Source organism: Micromys minutus (genome assembly GCF_963924665.1).
Source record: "Micromys minutus genome assembly, chromosome: 23".
In the NCBI taxonomy this organism is placed as follows: domain Eukaryota; kingdom Metazoa; phylum Chordata; class Mammalia; order Rodentia; family Muridae; genus Micromys; species Micromys minutus.
The window spans coordinates 46,883,968-46,901,795 of record NC_137958.1 but is presented as its reverse complement, the minus strand read 5'-3'; the positions used below and the strand labels follow the sequence as shown (position 1 = coordinate 46,901,795).

Sequence of the window (17,828 nt, the reverse complement as noted above, 5' to 3'; positions counted from 1 at the left end):
TTTTTAATAATCACAGCTGACTTATCTTCCAGGTTTCTTAGCCCTGCGTTCAAACATTCTTGTACTTCTGGTGGTGCCTTTTACAAACCCATTACTTTATAAAGTTTTGTCATAATTTTCCGTTAACATTAAGATTTGTTTAATTTGAATCCATATACCACCCCACATCCTCTGTTGTAGGCTTGTTCCTCATCACCCAATTCCATTATGAGCAGCTTTACAACTTTGACAGAGTTTGTCATAAAAGTTGGATATGATTGAATGAAAAACAAAAGCTTTAGTTTTAAAAAATTGGAATATAGAAATGCTAAATCAGATTACAGCTAAATCTATGTAATGTATCACATAAATTGTACTAGTGCTGTTTGCTAATTATTTAGTTCCAATTAGTTTGTCATTCAATCATATTTTAGAATAACCTTCACTATTATGAAACACATTAATGAAATCTCAGTTTTTACATGTGCTGAGAATATAGCTCAGCTGACTGAGTATGCACCAGGCCCTAGGTGCCGGCACCTAGACTACACAGAACCATAAAATTAACTCATAAGGTAAAAAAGGGTAAGGTATATTCCTGCAAGACATTCCCAAACGCATCCTGAATTAAAAAGACAACGAGATTTTTCGAATTTGAGACAGAGAAAGATGGAAGGGGGTGGTTTCCAATTCACAAGTCAAGAAAATAAAAATGGTATTCAGGGCTGGTCGGGGCGTAAAGACTACACACACCTATCCCACGAGATCCGCCAGGCGGGTGGTAGACGTTTTTTGCGAGTCTGTTTTTGACCTCTATGAAGATATCTTTCCCGATCTAGGCAAACGTCTGTCCGTCCACACTCCAGTGGCCGTCAGTACTAAGTTCGAGAACCCCGAGGCACCTGCGGCTCGGACCGAAACCTCGGCGGCCGATCTTTCTCTCCTGCTAATCTAGACCTTCCTCACAGGCGGCCTGAGAGTCCCACTTCGGGGCCTGACAAACACGGGCCGCGCGGACCGAACGCTGCGCTAAGGTGAGCGATGCTGCAAGCGTGGGCATCTGGCTCGGTAGTGGCGGAGCCCCTCCAGCCCTGCCTCGGTCTGGGTCTGCGCACGCGCGAGGTGGTCACGGGGGGGGGGGGGGCGGGGAAAATGGCCTGCAACAAGACCTCAACCGGGCTGAGCCTTGCCGCTCCCGGAAGGGGGCGGGGCCTGGGGCGGACACGCCCCGGCGCGCAGCAAGCGAGGGGGTGTCCGGCCGTGCGGAGTTTCCGGCGCGCTCCCCCGCGTCCCGCGTCCCGTGGTCTCGCCCGCCCCCGCTGCCATGTTGGATTGTGCGGCCGCCGCCGCCGCCGCCGCCACAGGACTGGAGGAGTAGGGAGTTTAGCGCAGCCGCCGGAGTGCGAGGACAAGGATCATCCGGCCGGAGCGGAGCAGGGCGGGAGCCCGGAGCCTCCCTGTCGGCGCGCGGCCTGAGGGCGCCCGCCGTCAGCGCCTTCCCTCGGCCTCCGCGCGCCGGAGGAGCGACGGGATGCTGCGTCTGTGACTGCCGGCTCGCGCCCCTGTCACCCAGAGTGGGACCGAGTGCTCGCCCCACCGCCAGAAGAGACGGCCCTGGACGCTCCACCCCACCGGCGACACCATGAGCTCGGGCCAGCAGCCCCCGCGGAGGGTCACCAACGTGGGCTCCTTGCTGCTCACCCCGCAAGAGAACGAGTCTCTCTTCTCCTTCCTCGGCAAGAAATGTGTGGTCAGTGGCCGAGACCCCTGTCGCCATCCCCAACGTCTCCTGGCGGGTTCGGGCTTGGGGGACTTTAGAGTAGGATAGTGAAGGGGGCCGGGCTCGGCACGGCTGGGGTGCTGCTGCGGGCCAGGCCACCAGCCTCCGGGGCCCTGGTGCTCCCCTAACCCTGCTCCCCCGGTGCAGGCCTGCCCGGCCGGGAGCCACCTCCCCCAGTTGCTGGAGAACAAGGGAGTGTCACCTCCGTAGGCCTGCCCAGAAGCCCAGGTCGGCCGGGCCGGGTCCATGCCCTTGCTGCAGGTTCAAACTTTAGACCACAAGGGGATGGATCTTCTTCGTGCATCAGCAGCTTAATCTCAGGACAGGATTCCAGCTTTGGCCCTGGAGTCACTTCCTACTTCAGGATCTGGGTTATCTTCCTTAACAATACTAGAGGTTGTAGAAATGAATAGAAGGGAAAAGAAGCGAAATCGGATTTTTCGGGCCTCGGTTAGGATTCCAGGAGAAGATAAAGTGGAGTGCAGGTTCCTGGACACTTCGGATCAGAGTAAGGGCAGGAAATGCGCCTGCTCCCCATTGCGAAGAAACAGGGTTTATTTTTCCAGCAGAAACTAGGCCTAGTTTCTGCTCTCCGCCCCACTGTGTTTCCCCCCCTCCCTTGCGTTGGTGGTGGTGGTGGGGTGCTGCTCTCTCCGAAGCCATGCTTAGGGAAGCGACAGTTTCTAACAGTTCATGGCCTTTGGGATCAAAAGTGGTTCTGAGTTTGGTGCTGTGAGGCCCATCCCAACCCCAGATGGTGGATTGGGAGCGAGCAGTTCTGTGGGAAGGGGAATGGGTGCTGTTGACGGAAGCATTCATTACACTGGCTGCCGGCATTTGCGGGTGGGGAGGTTCTCCTTCTCGAAGGCCTTATCTTGATCTTCCTGAGGTGACTGAGTTGAAAGGGGGATTGTTGAAAGGCTGGCTGGCTCCCTCCCTTTCTGCCATCTGTTTGCTAGCGCTCTCAGAGCATGTGTCTCTGGGAGCCAGGAAGCAGCCCAGAGAAGTTTCAGCCGAGCAGAACCAGTTCGGATCTTCACTTAGCAATGTTAGCTATGTCAAAATCAGATTACACCTGCTGGAAAGTAGACGATTTCTGGGAAGTTACCAGATTAATTGTTAACTTTATGAGCTTACTGTTAAAACGTGTGTACTTTTGGAAACCAAAGCATTCCTTTGGACTTAAGATGTATTTATTGTTCTAAAATTCAGATTTTAAAGAACACTGTGTCCACTGTCTAGAAGACAGTAGTTCAAAAAAAGGAATTAGGGAGAAAACTGAAGATAAGCCACGTCCTCCTCCCGCTGTAGGTCCCGAGTGACAGTAATTCAGGAGTGTAACTGGAACTATACGCCGGTCACTTTGTACTTTCCACTACATCATGCTGTTTTGTGAGGATTTTTCCCCTATTGGTTTGTCTAAGTGGTGTTAAAGAAATAACTACTTCATTTTTACATAAAACAACTATGATTAAAACGTAAGTTCTTATAGCAGCATGAATTTTTCATGTTTTTCAGTTTAGGAGACTCTCCAGCTCTTTTAACGTGAGCTGCCTTGTGAGCAGAGCAGGTTAAGGCCAGCTTTATGGTTTAGTGCCTTTAGTACACAGTCTGCCAGATACTAAGTAGCTTACTGTGTCCACATGCCAGGCCCATGAACCTGAGGCATGGCAGACATTCATGTTCTAACATCCGAGTTGCTCAGAGCTTGACTGCAGTGTTTACCCAGGTTTCAAGGAGATGACAGATGTGGGAGTGTATTTCCACAGACAGACACTGTGCTCACCGTAAGCATAAGTGGGTTACTGAATCGGTTACAAGTAGTCAGGGCTCCATTTCTTTACATCATACATTATTGATCAGCTTTACCTTTTGAATTGCAGTAACTTAACACCACATTGTTGTTGCCTTCTCTTGTGAAAATTAACTGTAAAATGTAAAGCCTTTGGTTTAGTAGAGGACAATGTAAACGTGGTGTTTTGGAATAATCTCTATAGGCTTTGCTGCCCTTTCTTTGTAGTTTAAAACAACAGTGAAACATATTCTCCTAAATCAAGCAGTAAATTTATAGGTTAGACTAAATATAGTAAACAAATACGTTCAGAGCTCTGTCTACAACATTAAGAAATGAAACTGTCATCTGGTGCCAGATTTAAGCAAGTTCTTTACTTCTTTCACCGAACAAACATGCATTGAGTAATTGAATGTTGAGGTCAAAAGTCAAGATTGATGCTTGCCCTCAGGGAACTTGGTATCTGAAGAGGGAAACAGCTTGTAAACTGATGAGTCAGTCAGTCCTTCACAAGACAGACATAGCCTCGTAGTCTAGTCAGGCTTAAGCTCAGGGTCATTTTGAACAAGCCCCTTAACCTTCCTGTTCTGTCTTTGCTTTTCCTACCTGGAAAATTCGAATGCTGTCTTACAGTGCTTGTGCGGTTGGAAGTATATATAAATATCCAGATGGAGAACTCTATAGGGATCGTTTGATAGAATGGGCAACATCTAAACAAGATTACAGGTGTAACTAAGTTGATAAATGATATGAAAGGTCTGGGGGAATTAGGAGAGTTTGTTAGGGAACAGGGATTTTGCCTGTATTTCCACATTTATGTATGTATTGGGATCGTTGTAGAAATTATTACACATGTGTGTTAGGTTCAGTTCCTTGATAATTAGATTTCCTAGGTCTGAGGTAGACCCCGATCTTCTGTTTTTTTAAATCAAGGTTGGTGGGAAGATTTGAATCTGTTCATTAGGTTGAGAGTTCATTTCTGCTGGGGGTAATTCTAGAACTGTCACATTGGAAACATTTGATGTCACATTGGCAGTCAGGTTTTCGTTTGATTGAGTTAAAGTTAAACAAGTTCTTTTAGTGCAGCATGTCTTTGTCTGTGATGTCAAGGTACACTTCACAACTAATACAGGTACAGTTGAGGAAGAACTGTTAGTGGAGAGCCACATATAGGTCAGAGTTCATATGATCGGATACGTGGGGTAAGGTGGAGGCAGTATAGACATGAAGTGTGGCTGCTGAGAGGGATGGCAGAGGAGATCTGTAGATCCCCCATAAAATAATAACGAGCCTGAACTAAAACAGAGGAGTCAAAAGACTCCCAGAGTGATTATGTCCCACTTAGATGAAGAAGGCGAGGTAAGGGAATGGCACTGAAGGCCAGCAGCATCAAAGGAGAGCAGAGACGTGTGTGGACACATCTCATTCTCTGGAAATTAATAGTTTTATGGATGAAGTGACTCTTAGAAGTCTGTTGCTATGCTATAGTTTTAATAAGTAGATTTTATGGAAATTTGGATTTCATTTAAAATTAAATGTAGGAAGTGAATGTGTTATAACTTACATGGAATTAATAGTTCCAATGGTATCGTTACCTGGAAGTATATAGCCTCATAAACTTAAAGAGCAAGATTCACTTATCTTATTGTAAAGCACTGTTGACTTTGAGGTAGAGTGATAGCTGACTTGTGCGAGGAGCAAATACATTCACCTTTGCCATGTGGTGAGGAGCGGGACTACATATAATCACATAATAAACTCTACTAAGTAAAACCTGTAGCTAATCAATCTTGTGAGCCTCCTTTTTCTGATCGTTTGAGTCTGTCAAGGATTGGCCTTTTTTTTCCCATACTCACCTGTTTGTTTTTTGTTGTTTTGTTTCTTGCTCTCTCTTCATTCCGTTTCTTTCTTTTCTTGTTTTTCACTATTAGTGATTTTTTTTATCAGTAAGAGTTTTGCCTTAATTTTCTTTACTTCTTTAGCCCTTGTTTTTATTACTCATTTTCATAGTCACTTTGTATGCAATTTTAAGAGATGAACCTAACACCTTGGTATTTTCCTATAATCTTCACATCACAGGTGAGTGACTATTTCTTGATTGAATAATTATAATTGGTCATTTGAGTCAGACTTAGGAACCTAGTCAGCAATTCTCACTGCTTGATCAAATTGTAAAACCTTCATATTCTTGACAGATATTACTACCTGGAGTTCAGTCTTCCTTCAATAAGCAAAGTGGCTTCATTCCCTGCTAAGCTAATATCTTCTTGGTAGTAGCCTGAATTAAGTCAGGAATGGTAGAGGAAAGTAGGGTTTGCCTTTCACTTTGAGCAGTGAGGAAGGAAAGCTAACATTCAGTGGAGTTGGAATATACAACCATGAAAAGTGCCCTCCTCTGGTGTAATAAGAAGGTAAGGACCAAAGTGTGACAGTGTGGACTATGTGACAGAGAAGAGGGGAAGAGCAGATCCGACATTATAAAGCCTGCTCATTCTTCATTCTGTAGTGGGCACATTCCCAACCTTCACATCTAGATCTATACAAAGGTCTTACTAAGGGGTTTTAAAGGATCTCACAGTTAGGTAAGCCATGTAAGAATAGGTGCCACCTAAAAAGTACATTAGGAATTTGTAGAAGCATATGAAGAAGGTTGTTACTGAAATGACTCATTGTTCGTTCACATTTCCCATTGATGACAAACAGAATTTAGAGCACAAATGTCTCTGAGTTAGGAAAATCAACTGTAGCAGTTTTGTTTTAAGTTAGCTATGAAGTCTATACAGAAGAACCTGTGAACAGACCTGTCTAAGGAATTTTGAGTCTCCATACTTGTTCCTCTTAAGCCTGTCCCTTCCTCTTTGTTCTTCCACTGTTGGGCTAATTCTGTTTCGGTTATGGACAGTGTTGGGTATTTGATTTAATATACACCATTACAAAATTTATCCTTTAGCTTTAAAATACTACTTAAAATTAATACCAACTTGTTCATTGGAGAAATAAAGTCTACTAGAGTGACACAGAAGACTTGGCAAGGACCTTCATTATCACCTGTGTTAGAGTCTGTTGGCCTGAAGAGGTGATTCCATCCTGTAGTGCTGCTGAACAGTTTCTGTGGAGTAGTCAGTGTTACGTATTCAGTACCAGACTGTGTATATTCATGGAGACAAGATCTCTGTAGCCCAGACTAGCCTCTAACGTGGGTGTAGATGTGGCTGAACTTTAATTCCTGATCTTGAGCCTCTAGCTCCAGAGTTCTGGGGTTGCAGATGAGTAACTACAACAGCCTAACCTTTAGGGTGTAAAGCATGATATAGTTCAGTCTATAAAACCTGGGAAGAGTAAGATTCAAATGAAGTACATGCTAATAATATCTCATTTGTTTATTTCTGTCCATATTTCACAGAATACTAAATAAATGATTTTAATGGAAGTATGGTGCTTGCTTTTTCAATTTTAGGTAGAAAAATAATTTTAAAAGAGTAGATAGAGTTGAGCTTTGTTATATATTATTTTGTAGCTCTCACAGTCACGGCTTTCTTCAAACATTTAACCTAGTATTATTAACGTGAGTCTGTTTTTTCTATCAAGATTCTGGAAGCAACACAAGTCAGTACATTCTTATCTACCTTTATAAGCTGTACACTGTTATTTCTAAGTGTAATATTTATTAGCTCGCAAATTTCCTAAAATAGTAATTCTTTAACTGGTACTAGTTATTAAATAGAAGCTTTTTGGTTTCTTCAACTGTGTCATAAATGGTGCCTTAACAAGAATAAATCTCATTTATTTACTGCATCACTATCAGTACTTATAGAAGTAGGAGATGATTCCATCATTTTAATGGTAATAAATTGTAGCGAAAAAATAAATACAAATCCAGCCTCACTCTTTAGTGTTGTATGTAGGTGTTTGGACTGACCTATGGAAGGAAGGCTCTGGGTTCTCGGGTTAGCTAGAAATAGGAAAGCTTCCTTTGGAAAGTGGGGCCAAGTGAAAGATATGTAGTAAATTTATAGTTTAGTCCTTATTACCATTTCAGCATTCAAGACTGTAGGGCTCGTTTTAGTAGTAATTTGTTTAGACTTTCAACTTGTCATTGAAGATTTACTATAGGAATCACACTTGTAAAAGAAATGCTCCTTAAAGATTTGCTACATTGAAGCAAAGGAGAAGTGATAAAGAAGACCAGGAACACATGATAATATATTGGGATTATCACAAAAACTATATGCTCAGGAACAGTTTAAAAGTCTTTATTTACAATGTTAAACATTTATCTTACCTTTGAAAAAGCTGGGATTACTTACAGACAAAATACTTACCAGTCCTGTAGTTCCAAGTTTAAAAAATACAACAATAAGTCTTTACATACCATTGATGATTGAAGTATAGAACCCTCAAGGTTCCAGAGGGGACAGTGTAGCCCTTGTCTGACTTGGCCAGCACAAGGGCAGGATGACAAACTACTTTCCAGGTGCTGAGACAAAATGCCGTGCGCCCGACAAATAGCAACTTGAAAAACAAAACATTTATTTTGGCTCCCAGTGTGAGGGTGTGGTCTTTAGCCTGCTGGCCAGTGAGGCCGTGGGGGGAGGGTGGGCTGCACAGACTGTTCTTCTTACCTCACTTTCTCCTTCTGTGATGTTTATTCACCTCACAGCCCCCAACGCCTTGCCTTGATTGTTGCTGCCCAGTTAGGATGGTTTCACCTTCTTCCATTAAAGCTCCCAGAAATGCCTTCCCAGGCAGTCCCAGAATCTCTCTCCTAAGTCACTCCAAACCCAGTGAAGAGGACACAGAAGATTAATAATCACAGTGTTTTTCCATAAACAGTTGAAGGACTAGCGAGTTGCTTAATTTAAATGAAAAAAAAAAAACCTAGTATTTTATATATTACACAGATTCTTTTCTTATGCTGGAGGTATGTTTCCTTGTCCGTTTATATCTATTTTATTCTTTTATTCTGTGTTTAGTACCATATTACTACATTGTATGAGGGTAGTTATATGTAATTTATTGGTCTCTATTGATACAACAGGCTGTGAATTACCAAGTACCATAAACCAGGTAGTTTATAGAGCAATGATTCATTTTTCTCGAGTTTGAATTCTAAAATCAAAGTACTAGCAAGAGCTTGTTCCTTCTGGAGAAAATGAGCATGAATCTTTCATACCTGTGTACTAACTTGTAGTAGTTACTGGCGGTCCTTAAGGTTCCTGGTTTCATCCAGTCTACAAATAACATGGCATGCTGTGCTCACTCTCTTATCCATTGACAAGAACACCAGCCATGTTGCATTAGGGTCTAACTCGGTTACATTTGTAAAGGCCCCCTTTCCAAGTAGGATCACCTTCACAGGTTTGAGAGGTAGTATTTCAATGTAACTTTGAGAGGACACAAATCAGCTTGATATCAGTATGTACTTCGACTTTCAAAAGAAAGTTTCTGTAATGCAATAAACATTCAAACGTGTCCTCCAGTATTTAGGTAGAGTAGGTTGTAAGAAATAAAGCTAGCACACAAACATTACCACATGGGCAGATAACTGCATATCTGTCCTTCAAACAATTGTTACAAACTACCTTTTCATCAGGGAGAGGCATTTTAAAAATGTCTTACTTAAAGAAAGAATCTCATTGTTGGATTTGTAGGTTTAGTGAAACTGAACAGCTTTCATATCTGTTGAACATGCATATTCTTCTTAGGCTATTTATTTTCTCTTAGTAATTTGGAAGAACTGTTGATTGGTATTAGATTGTAGTGCATATCATAGTATTTTGGTAATTTGTGGTTTATCTTTTGCTAATATTAAATTTTCCTGTGGGTGTTACTGTAATCTTACACACACACACACACACACACACACACACACACACATACACACACCCCGTTTCAAAAGCTTTATTTTCATTTGGTTCAAGGTTTGGGAGATGAGGGGCTACGGGACACTTATAAAGTTGTTTAGGGGCAGGAGAGACTCGGGCATCAGCTGACTGCTGCTATCGAGCACGGGAGCCTCTGGTGGGTTTCCAGGACTTCTGGTAGTACTTACGGATGATGTACTTCTTAAACTTCCCCAGGGACAGTTGGGGCCTAGCTAGCCCCATCTTCTTAAGCTTCACCTCCTCATCCTGGAAGTGTCTCTTAAGGAAGTTGTAGAAATAAAAGATCCTTAGTTCAAAACCCAGGGCAAGAAGCTCCAGAAAGCCCTGGTTCAGGTTCTCTAGTGCTCTGGTTTTACCCCCACTCAGTCTTGAGAAGGCTTCTGTACCTCCTGAACAGCCTAACTACCGACTGTTTTGTATCTTGGAGCCCTCTTTTTCTCAAGAGTTTAGGAAGAAGTGCCCACATTGCCTGAAAGTGTAGCCCAGAAAGAGGTATTTGTCAGTTTCCTGAAGGTGCAAAATAACCAGCAGTTTACTGCAGCCTACACCTCTGACCATAAGTGCTCTGCATTGTGGAGGTTGTCCATAGCTAGATGGTCATAACTGTTCCTGGGGCTGGCGAGAAGCTGCTGCTGGAGAGAGTGGAAGCCAGTTGAAAGTTAAAGGGAGTCCCCAAGTCTGTTCTCTAGAAACACTGTTGAAGAGAGACACAGATGTAGGACCTTGTTATATCAATATTTTTTATTGAATATATTTACTAATCTATATTTCACCCTTTGAAAATAGTACTTTACATTTTGGGGTTTTCAGGTAGACTTAAAGCTAATTTATATGCTCTGTTTCTTTCATTTACTTCTTGTCTTCAGTGAATGTAGCTTTACAGTGATGATACAGTTTGGTTAGAGTAAGGCTTTCACTACCCTGAAGGGTAGTGAATAACTTCCTGTTACATTAGTTTGCCTGTACTTAGTACCTGGTTCTAAGTATTCTTAGTAGAAATGAGTATGCACTTTCACTAGAAAATAGTCGTCTGATTTACAGTGGCATTGGATTTTAGGTTAATTAGAAAGAATTGATACACTGAAGCTTCTTATTGGTTTTGTTTCCTGTTTCTTTGATAAAGGAAAAGACTGACAAAAAGCCACGTAGGAAGAAAGAATTTACTTTAACTGACAATGTAGACCACAGTCCATCCTAACAGGGACGTCAGGGCAGCAGGTATCTAAGAGTCACGTTAGACCCACAGTGCTTTATCTCAATTCAGGATCCAAACCCAGACAACAGTGCCACCTACTCTGGGTCTTCTCAAATCAATTAACATAATTAAGATTCTCCCAATAGCCATGCCCACAGGCCAATCCAAACCCTTCAGTTAGACTCTTGTCGGGTGGTCATAGATTGTGCCAAATTGATAATGAAAATTCAGATTTCCTTTACAGTTTTGTAATTTTCTTAGGCACTAGGCATTTCTTTAAGTACAAAAGTATTGCTCAGCTGTACTTGTTTAAATAATATTTAAACATACATATGTGTATACAGACACTACACTGCCCAGAGTTAACAGATCATTCTCCCTGGTTTTGCCCTGTGTGGATTAGGCGCCATCTGAAAAGTTTTCTCCTCAGTGGCTTGACTCCCAACCTTTTTTATGTGCGCGCGCGCGCGCGCACACACACACACACACACACACACACACACACACACACGCACGCACGCACACACACACATGTATGAAAAACAGATATGTCTATCCCGTGCTTTTTTTAAGAGTATTTTTTTATTATGGAGTCTCAAATGGATGAAAAGCAGACTAAAGTAGCAGATGAACATGTACCATGGCTGTCAACAGACAGACGCATCTTGGTTGCTCTGAGTCTCCCTCATGTTTTCTTTTCCCACATTGTTTTAAAGGGACTGGTTCTTTACCATTATGTCTCTCATCTAGTCATTCCAGTGAAAGAGTGATCACTACTATTATCTTTTGAAACAATCAGCTTTTAAAACAGCCAGCTTTTAGTCTCATTGATTTTAGTTTTATTGATTGATTCTACTGTGTTGTTTTCTATTGTATTGATTTCTATTCTGGTCCTATTATTTCCTTGTGCTTAATTTGCATTTTCTAGGTTTTCTTATAATAGCAATTATTGAACTAATTGATAAGAACTATACCCTTATTTTTAAAAAGTGAGTATAGGGGTCGAAAGCTGGCTTATCAGTTGAGTATTTGCTGCTCTTGGAGAGGACCTGGTTTCAATTCCCAGCACCCATATGGCAGCTCACAACTGTCTGTGTCTCTAGTTGTAGGGGATCCAGCACCCTCCTCTGATCTTCTTGAACTTGTAAAGGCACATGGTATCCATACATACATCCAGGCAAGTACACATAAGATAAAAACAAGTATTTTTTAAAATAAAAATTTATTCTAAGCACCATATCATGGGTTCTCACTCATGCTATACTATGTCAGATTTGACCAATAGTGTCTGCTTTACCCTTGTTAATTTATGGCTGCTTTATGTATTTTTTATTGCCTCAAATATTTTAGAACTATTAGGTGTGTAAGTATGTGTAAGTATGTACAGTTGTTATGTCATGTTCAATTGGCCCTTTTGGCATTGTGAAGTGGCCTTTGGGCCTCAGAATGCTTTTCTCTAAAGTGAGCTTTATCTCAGATTAATATTAGCACTGAGGCTTCCTTTAGCACGGCTAGTGTTCTTGCTTTCTTCCTTCCGTAATCTCAGTGTCTCTATCCTGGGTGTGTTTTTTGTATGCATGCGAATAGCTGTCCTTAATCTCTGCAAGAGTGAGCTCTTTTTTCCACAAATAATATTCTTTTTTTTTTTTTACTACTTTTCAGATTTTCTGTTACTAATTGTATTTTTGAGGAATCATTAATGATGTTCCTTTGCATAGTTTGTTTAATGTTTTTGTGCTGGTTTTTGTTTTTATTTATTTCTTGGGCATATAGTTTATACTAGTTTATCAACTTTAGAAAAACTTCAGATGTTTTTAAATGCCACCCTGCCTTTGTACAGGCCAGTCATACACGTGGTAGACTGCTTAAAGGTTGTCCTGTACGTTACTGCTACCCTGTTTCTTTTTTATTTTCTCTCTCACTTTATACATAATAGCTATTACTACATCTCTAATCAATATTTCATCTGGTCTTAAACTCAAAGATCCACCTGTCTCTGTCTCCCAAGTGCTGGGCTTAAAGGCTTTGCCACCACATCTGGCTGACACATCTAATGTTCTAGTGTCCTAAGGCAGAGTTTTCTTGACTGGCTCAGGTGAAGCTATGTTCCTTTTCTTTCTTTCTTTCTTTCTTTCTTTCTTTCTTTCTTTCTTTCTTTTTTTCTTTCTTTCTTTCTTTCTTTCTTTCTTTTATATATGCTTGGGAATTTTTAATTAATGCCAAGTATTCTAAATTTTGATAATGTTTTTATTTTATGTTGGTACACACTCACATATACTATGTGCATGTGCTGTCCCCCCATATAAATCTGCTGCTGTCTTAGTTACTTATTGTTCTTTTATTCTGAAGAGATACCGTGACCAAGACAACTCATCAAAGAAAATATGTAATTGGTGCTTGCTTACAGTTTCAGAGGATGAATCTGTGATTGTCACGTCTGAGCATGATGGCAGTAGCTGAGAGGTCACATCTTACAGACAAGTTGAAGGCAGAGAGGAGAAAGATGGCAACATGGTGTAGACCATGGCTGCCACGTTTTTACTTATTTAAAACTCTATAATCATAGTTTAAAAGCTGTTGTCATTGAATAGGTTTCTTTTACTAAATAATTAACTTTTGTTATATCAATTAAAAATAATATATTACGTATTTCATTTAGCCTTTTTATATAATTGAGTTTCTGTCTGTTTTGGTTCCTTTTCATTCTTAAAAGTAAAAGTCATATTATTGAAAGTAATGTACAAGTATAACATATCACGTAGTTGTATTAATGTAGCTACTCAAACAAGCTCTTGCCCAGACCCAAAGTCTATATATCTCAACATTAGTTCCTTTTCTTGTGTCTGTGATCATAAGCGATTTACATAAGGAACACAGTGGGCGTCAGTTTATACTTTGTACCACATGAGTCCCAGGGATTGAATTCAGGTCCTCTGGCTTGGCACCCTTTAACCCACTGAGCCAGCTACAGCCCTTTGTGGAGATTCTAAATCCCAACAAGTTGACAACCAAAATTAATGGTCACAGTGATCTTATTTTCCTACTCTGTAGAACTTTTGGGATTTCTGGTAAGTTGGTCTTACTGGTTGTAAACTCCCTTAATTTGTGTTTGAGAAACTATTTATTTACCTTTGATAAGCAGTTTGCTGAATACAGAATTCTATGTTGAGGGACTTTTTCATAACATTTTAAGTACTTCATTACTCTGAATGCTTGCATGACTTCTGAAGACAGTTCATTGTAATTCTTGTCCTTATCCTAGAATGGGAGAACATTTCTTCAGTGAGCTGATGTTCAGAATGTGCTTCAGGAACCCACTGTTGGATTGGGGACATCAGAACCATCATTGAGCTTTGTTCTCATGCGCATTCTTCCCAGGGGACGAGTGTTAGTGTGGCACTTTATGCTGATTTTGGTAGTGTTCCATAAGCCTTCAGCCCAACCTGTTCCTTTCTAAAAACAAGCTTCTTCACAGAGTGCTAGCAAACAGCTTAAAGTAATCCAGAAAGTTATGCAATACCCAGCTGGGAGGTTTTGGAAAGGCCCTGATATCAATCAGGTGACTTATTTTAAAATTACTTCTTATTAAAGACAGTGCTCGTTATTAAAGATCCACTATATATTGCCACTGACCATGGAGCTTTAGACAGTTGGAAGGTTCCTAGTTCAAACTGAGATGTTCAGTATGAGGAAGCGTGCTCTGCATTTCAAGACAGTACAGAAACAATGCATCATGCTACCTCATGACACCTGGTTAATGCAGGAACTGTGCTTTAAGGTTTGCTAAAAGTTGTTTCACTTCTGTTTACATCATGACTAAACATGTGAAGTCTCCTTTAGCTGGCCATGTTCTGGGTGTGCTCAAGCAGGCTGCAGAGCAAAGCCAGCATAGCACTACAGCCTGTGAGTCGTATGCAGAAGTGGTGCTTGTGTTTTTCTTCAGACCTTAATAGGCTTTGTTTTTCATGAATGACTAAATAAAAGACACCGCTCACACACTTATTCTCAGATGACACACCCTGTATGCACACTCATCCTTTTATGGACATTGTTTCTTGTCAGTGAGCATGTCATTACCATAGGACATAATTGATATGTGGATTTAATGCTTCCTGAGGGAAGCCATAGACCATGCAGTCCAACACTGTCGTGGTGGAGGAAACTGCCTTTTTTGGTTAGGTTGGTTTGGTTTTCTTGTTTCTGTTTTAGAGGTGTGGAGGTAGGGGGTGGGGCTGATAGAAGTGGGAGACAGAAAAACAGGATGCCTGAGGCAAACTGGCAGGCTAGACTGAGTTGGTAAGCTCAGGGTTCAATGTTGTATATACTGCATGCACGTGTGCAAAAGATTTTTAATGTATAATTAATGTAAAATATACATAATATACAATATAACCATTACCTTCAAAATATGTTTAAAAATATTTAATGCCTCAAATATAGTGTTTCTATCCCATTGTTTTCTTCTTTTGTCATTAAGGCTTTTTTTTTTTTTTTTTTTTTTTTTTTTTTTTTTTTTTTTGCCTGCTTTGACCTTTTTCACACAATGCATTTTAAGATTCATCTATTTTACTACCTAGGTTTTCATTCTTTGTTCAGTAATGGTTCATTGATAAATATGATATGTTTATTCTTATATTTAAATCATCTGTGGTTTTGAGTGGGGTTGCTACTGTGGTTTTCACTGTTATAGATGAGGCTGCTATAACTGTTTCATGAACTTTATGTATATTTTTGTTTCTAGTGAATTTCAATACTGCAGGGTAGATGTATATTTCTTTTTGTAAAGAACTGTCTGCCAGAGGCCTTGCCAATTTTGACCTTCCAGTGAGATTCAGCTGTTTTCTCTAACATTTGGTGTGGTCTGTGATTTGGCTGCTGGCAGTGGATATAGCATGGTCTCCCAGTGATTCTCTCATGTCCCCTTGAGGACTGCTGATGCCGATGGCTGTTGACCATTTGGCCTTTGTTCTTTATTCATTGGCTTGTCTGCCGTTTGTAGTGTGGTAGCCATTTTGTATTTGGACAGATGGCAGAACTTAGAAACGTTCATCTAACTTCTAACATTGTCTCATCTAGGTTACTCCAGTGATGTCTTTGGGTTGGCTACTCATTTTTCTTATCATAAAGATTTTTCTTTTTAAAGAATGTCTTTTGATTTCTAAGATGTCTGGGCCTTTGCTGAAATCACAATGACAGCTTCTTAATAGAATGTTAGTGATTCTAAGTTTGTTTAGTTTTATTACCCACCTATTTGTTTTCATACAGAGTGCAGAAGAATCCTATGGCTGATTGTAGGACGCTTTCATTGCAGATACACCCTTTTTTCTGCTAATTGAGTAGGGCAGTTTGTAAAGCTTTCCTTCCTTGAGTTAGAGCATTTTCTCAGGGCCTTTCCTCTTGCTCAGTGGACTTCATTTGTCCTGTTAATTTGTGTTTTTAATTTTGTTTGTTAGTACAATATTGATTTGATTATTGAGTTCTTATCCTTAATCTTAAAATCAGTAAGTCAACTTTTTTTTTCTATTTAAGGTTGTCTTAGGAATTCTGGGTGGTTTGAACATCACTTTTTCAGAAGTAGGTAGGTGACTTGAGTGCCATGATAACCACTCATCAGTTGTAGCGTCTTCTAGGTTATGAACATGACATCTCAGTATCTACTTTTAAATTGCTGATTGTCGATGGAGGCGGCACTTTACTTTATATATAATTTATGAATACACACATGTACTGTATTGACCGCGTATCCTTTAACCTATTTAAGTTGGAGCTACAGAGATGGCTTGGTGGTTAAAAGTGACTGCAGCTCTTAAAGAGGAGAAAGTTTGATTTCTGGCACTGGGAGATTCGGTTACCCCTTCTGGACTAGTACAGAAGTGCATCACACATACACACACACACCTAAAATAATTAGGTGTAATTGGTTTGTAGTAGACTTTACATTTTTATTCCCCACAGCCATGTCTTCTATGAAGAATTCAATTTTACTTCTTTTTCTAATCCTTGTGCCTGGTTTCTTGTTCTTACTTGCATTATGGACTGTGATTACAATACAGGTGGGAGGACTGCACACTTTCTTGGTATAAACGGACAGAGCAAGGTGTGTATGATTTCTCCATCAGGTTAAAAACGCTCCTTTTGTCTAGAGCGGGTGTTGAATTTTGTCACATCGTTCTCTTGTAACTGAGATGGCCGTACTATTTTTTTCTTGCTCTTGTTGCTGAGCCACCTTGTCTTTCTGCGTAAGTAAGTTGTGTGTGGTTATGATTAATATTTTTGGGTTGGTTCAGAGTTGTGGGGTCCATTGTGAGGCAGTTTGGCTTCCACCCTTTAGTTGGTACTTCTGTGTAGGACTGAGCAGATTAGTAAACATGTTTTAATTTCCTCTTGTACAAAACCAGTTATTTCCAGGGCTAATAATTAAGAAATACAAGTAAGTTTTTCAGCACAAGTTTCATTCTAAATAGTTGTTAATAGTTGTATTTGGAATTCTGTAGATAAAAAAAAATCTTCAGATATTTCAGAGTAGTTTGATTTATGTTTTAGAAATGCCCCAAAGTACATAAGCTGTGCTTCCTACGTGTAAAGTGGGTGTGACTCTCCCTCTGCATCTCCACATTCCGTAGTCTTAGGTAAAGTTTTTTTTTAAACAAATAATGAAACTGACTTTGACTGATTTAATCAAAAAGGAATTTATTAGCCACCACAGGATCTCATGGAATCCAAAACAAAGTAACAGTAAATCTTGAGCAGCAGCAGGAGGCTGGGATGCTCTGAATAAAGCAGTAGCAATCAGTGGAACCTTGATCAGCTCCCTCCTTCCTTGTCATAATCCATTGCCACTGGATTTATGAAATTGCTGGAAGCTGATCTGATTGAAAGGAAGAAAAGACGTGAAGATCGCAAGCCTTACCTCTATCCGGGGCCATTAACGGTTGTCTTATGTGTTGCTTGCTCTCAGTTAACATTACTTCTATGTCCCCCCACTTTGTTTATGTGGAAGTCCAAACCAAACATGGCTGTACATATATGTAGGCATCTGTCTCTGGCTTTATTTAAGGGCTTGGATAATAACGAGTTACAAAACACAGAATGGCAAATGTAGAATCAGAATTTAAAGCAGGTTACTTTTACTTTACCTGTTCAGGTTAGTCACATTTAAGAGTTGGAAAGACTTGGCTTTCATTGTAGATAGGCCTT

The 17,828-nt window shown here is 40.6% G+C and overlaps 1 protein-coding gene across 1 annotated transcript in view; it reads left to right on the top strand.

Annotated features, from left to right (window-relative positions):
• Nucleotides 1-1,311: 1,311 nt before the first annotated feature.
• Nucleotides 1,312-17,828, top strand: part of WASL (WASP like actin nucleation promoting factor) — a 42,102-nt gene continuing 25,585 nt past the window's right edge. Inside the window, exon 1 of the mRNA XM_080936254.1 lies at nucleotides 1,312-1,729. Coding sequence (XP_080792380.1) covers nucleotides 1,622-1,729 — 108 coding nt within the window. The 5' untranslated portion in view covers nucleotides 1,312-1,621. The remainder of the gene's footprint in view (nucleotides 1,730-17,828) is intronic.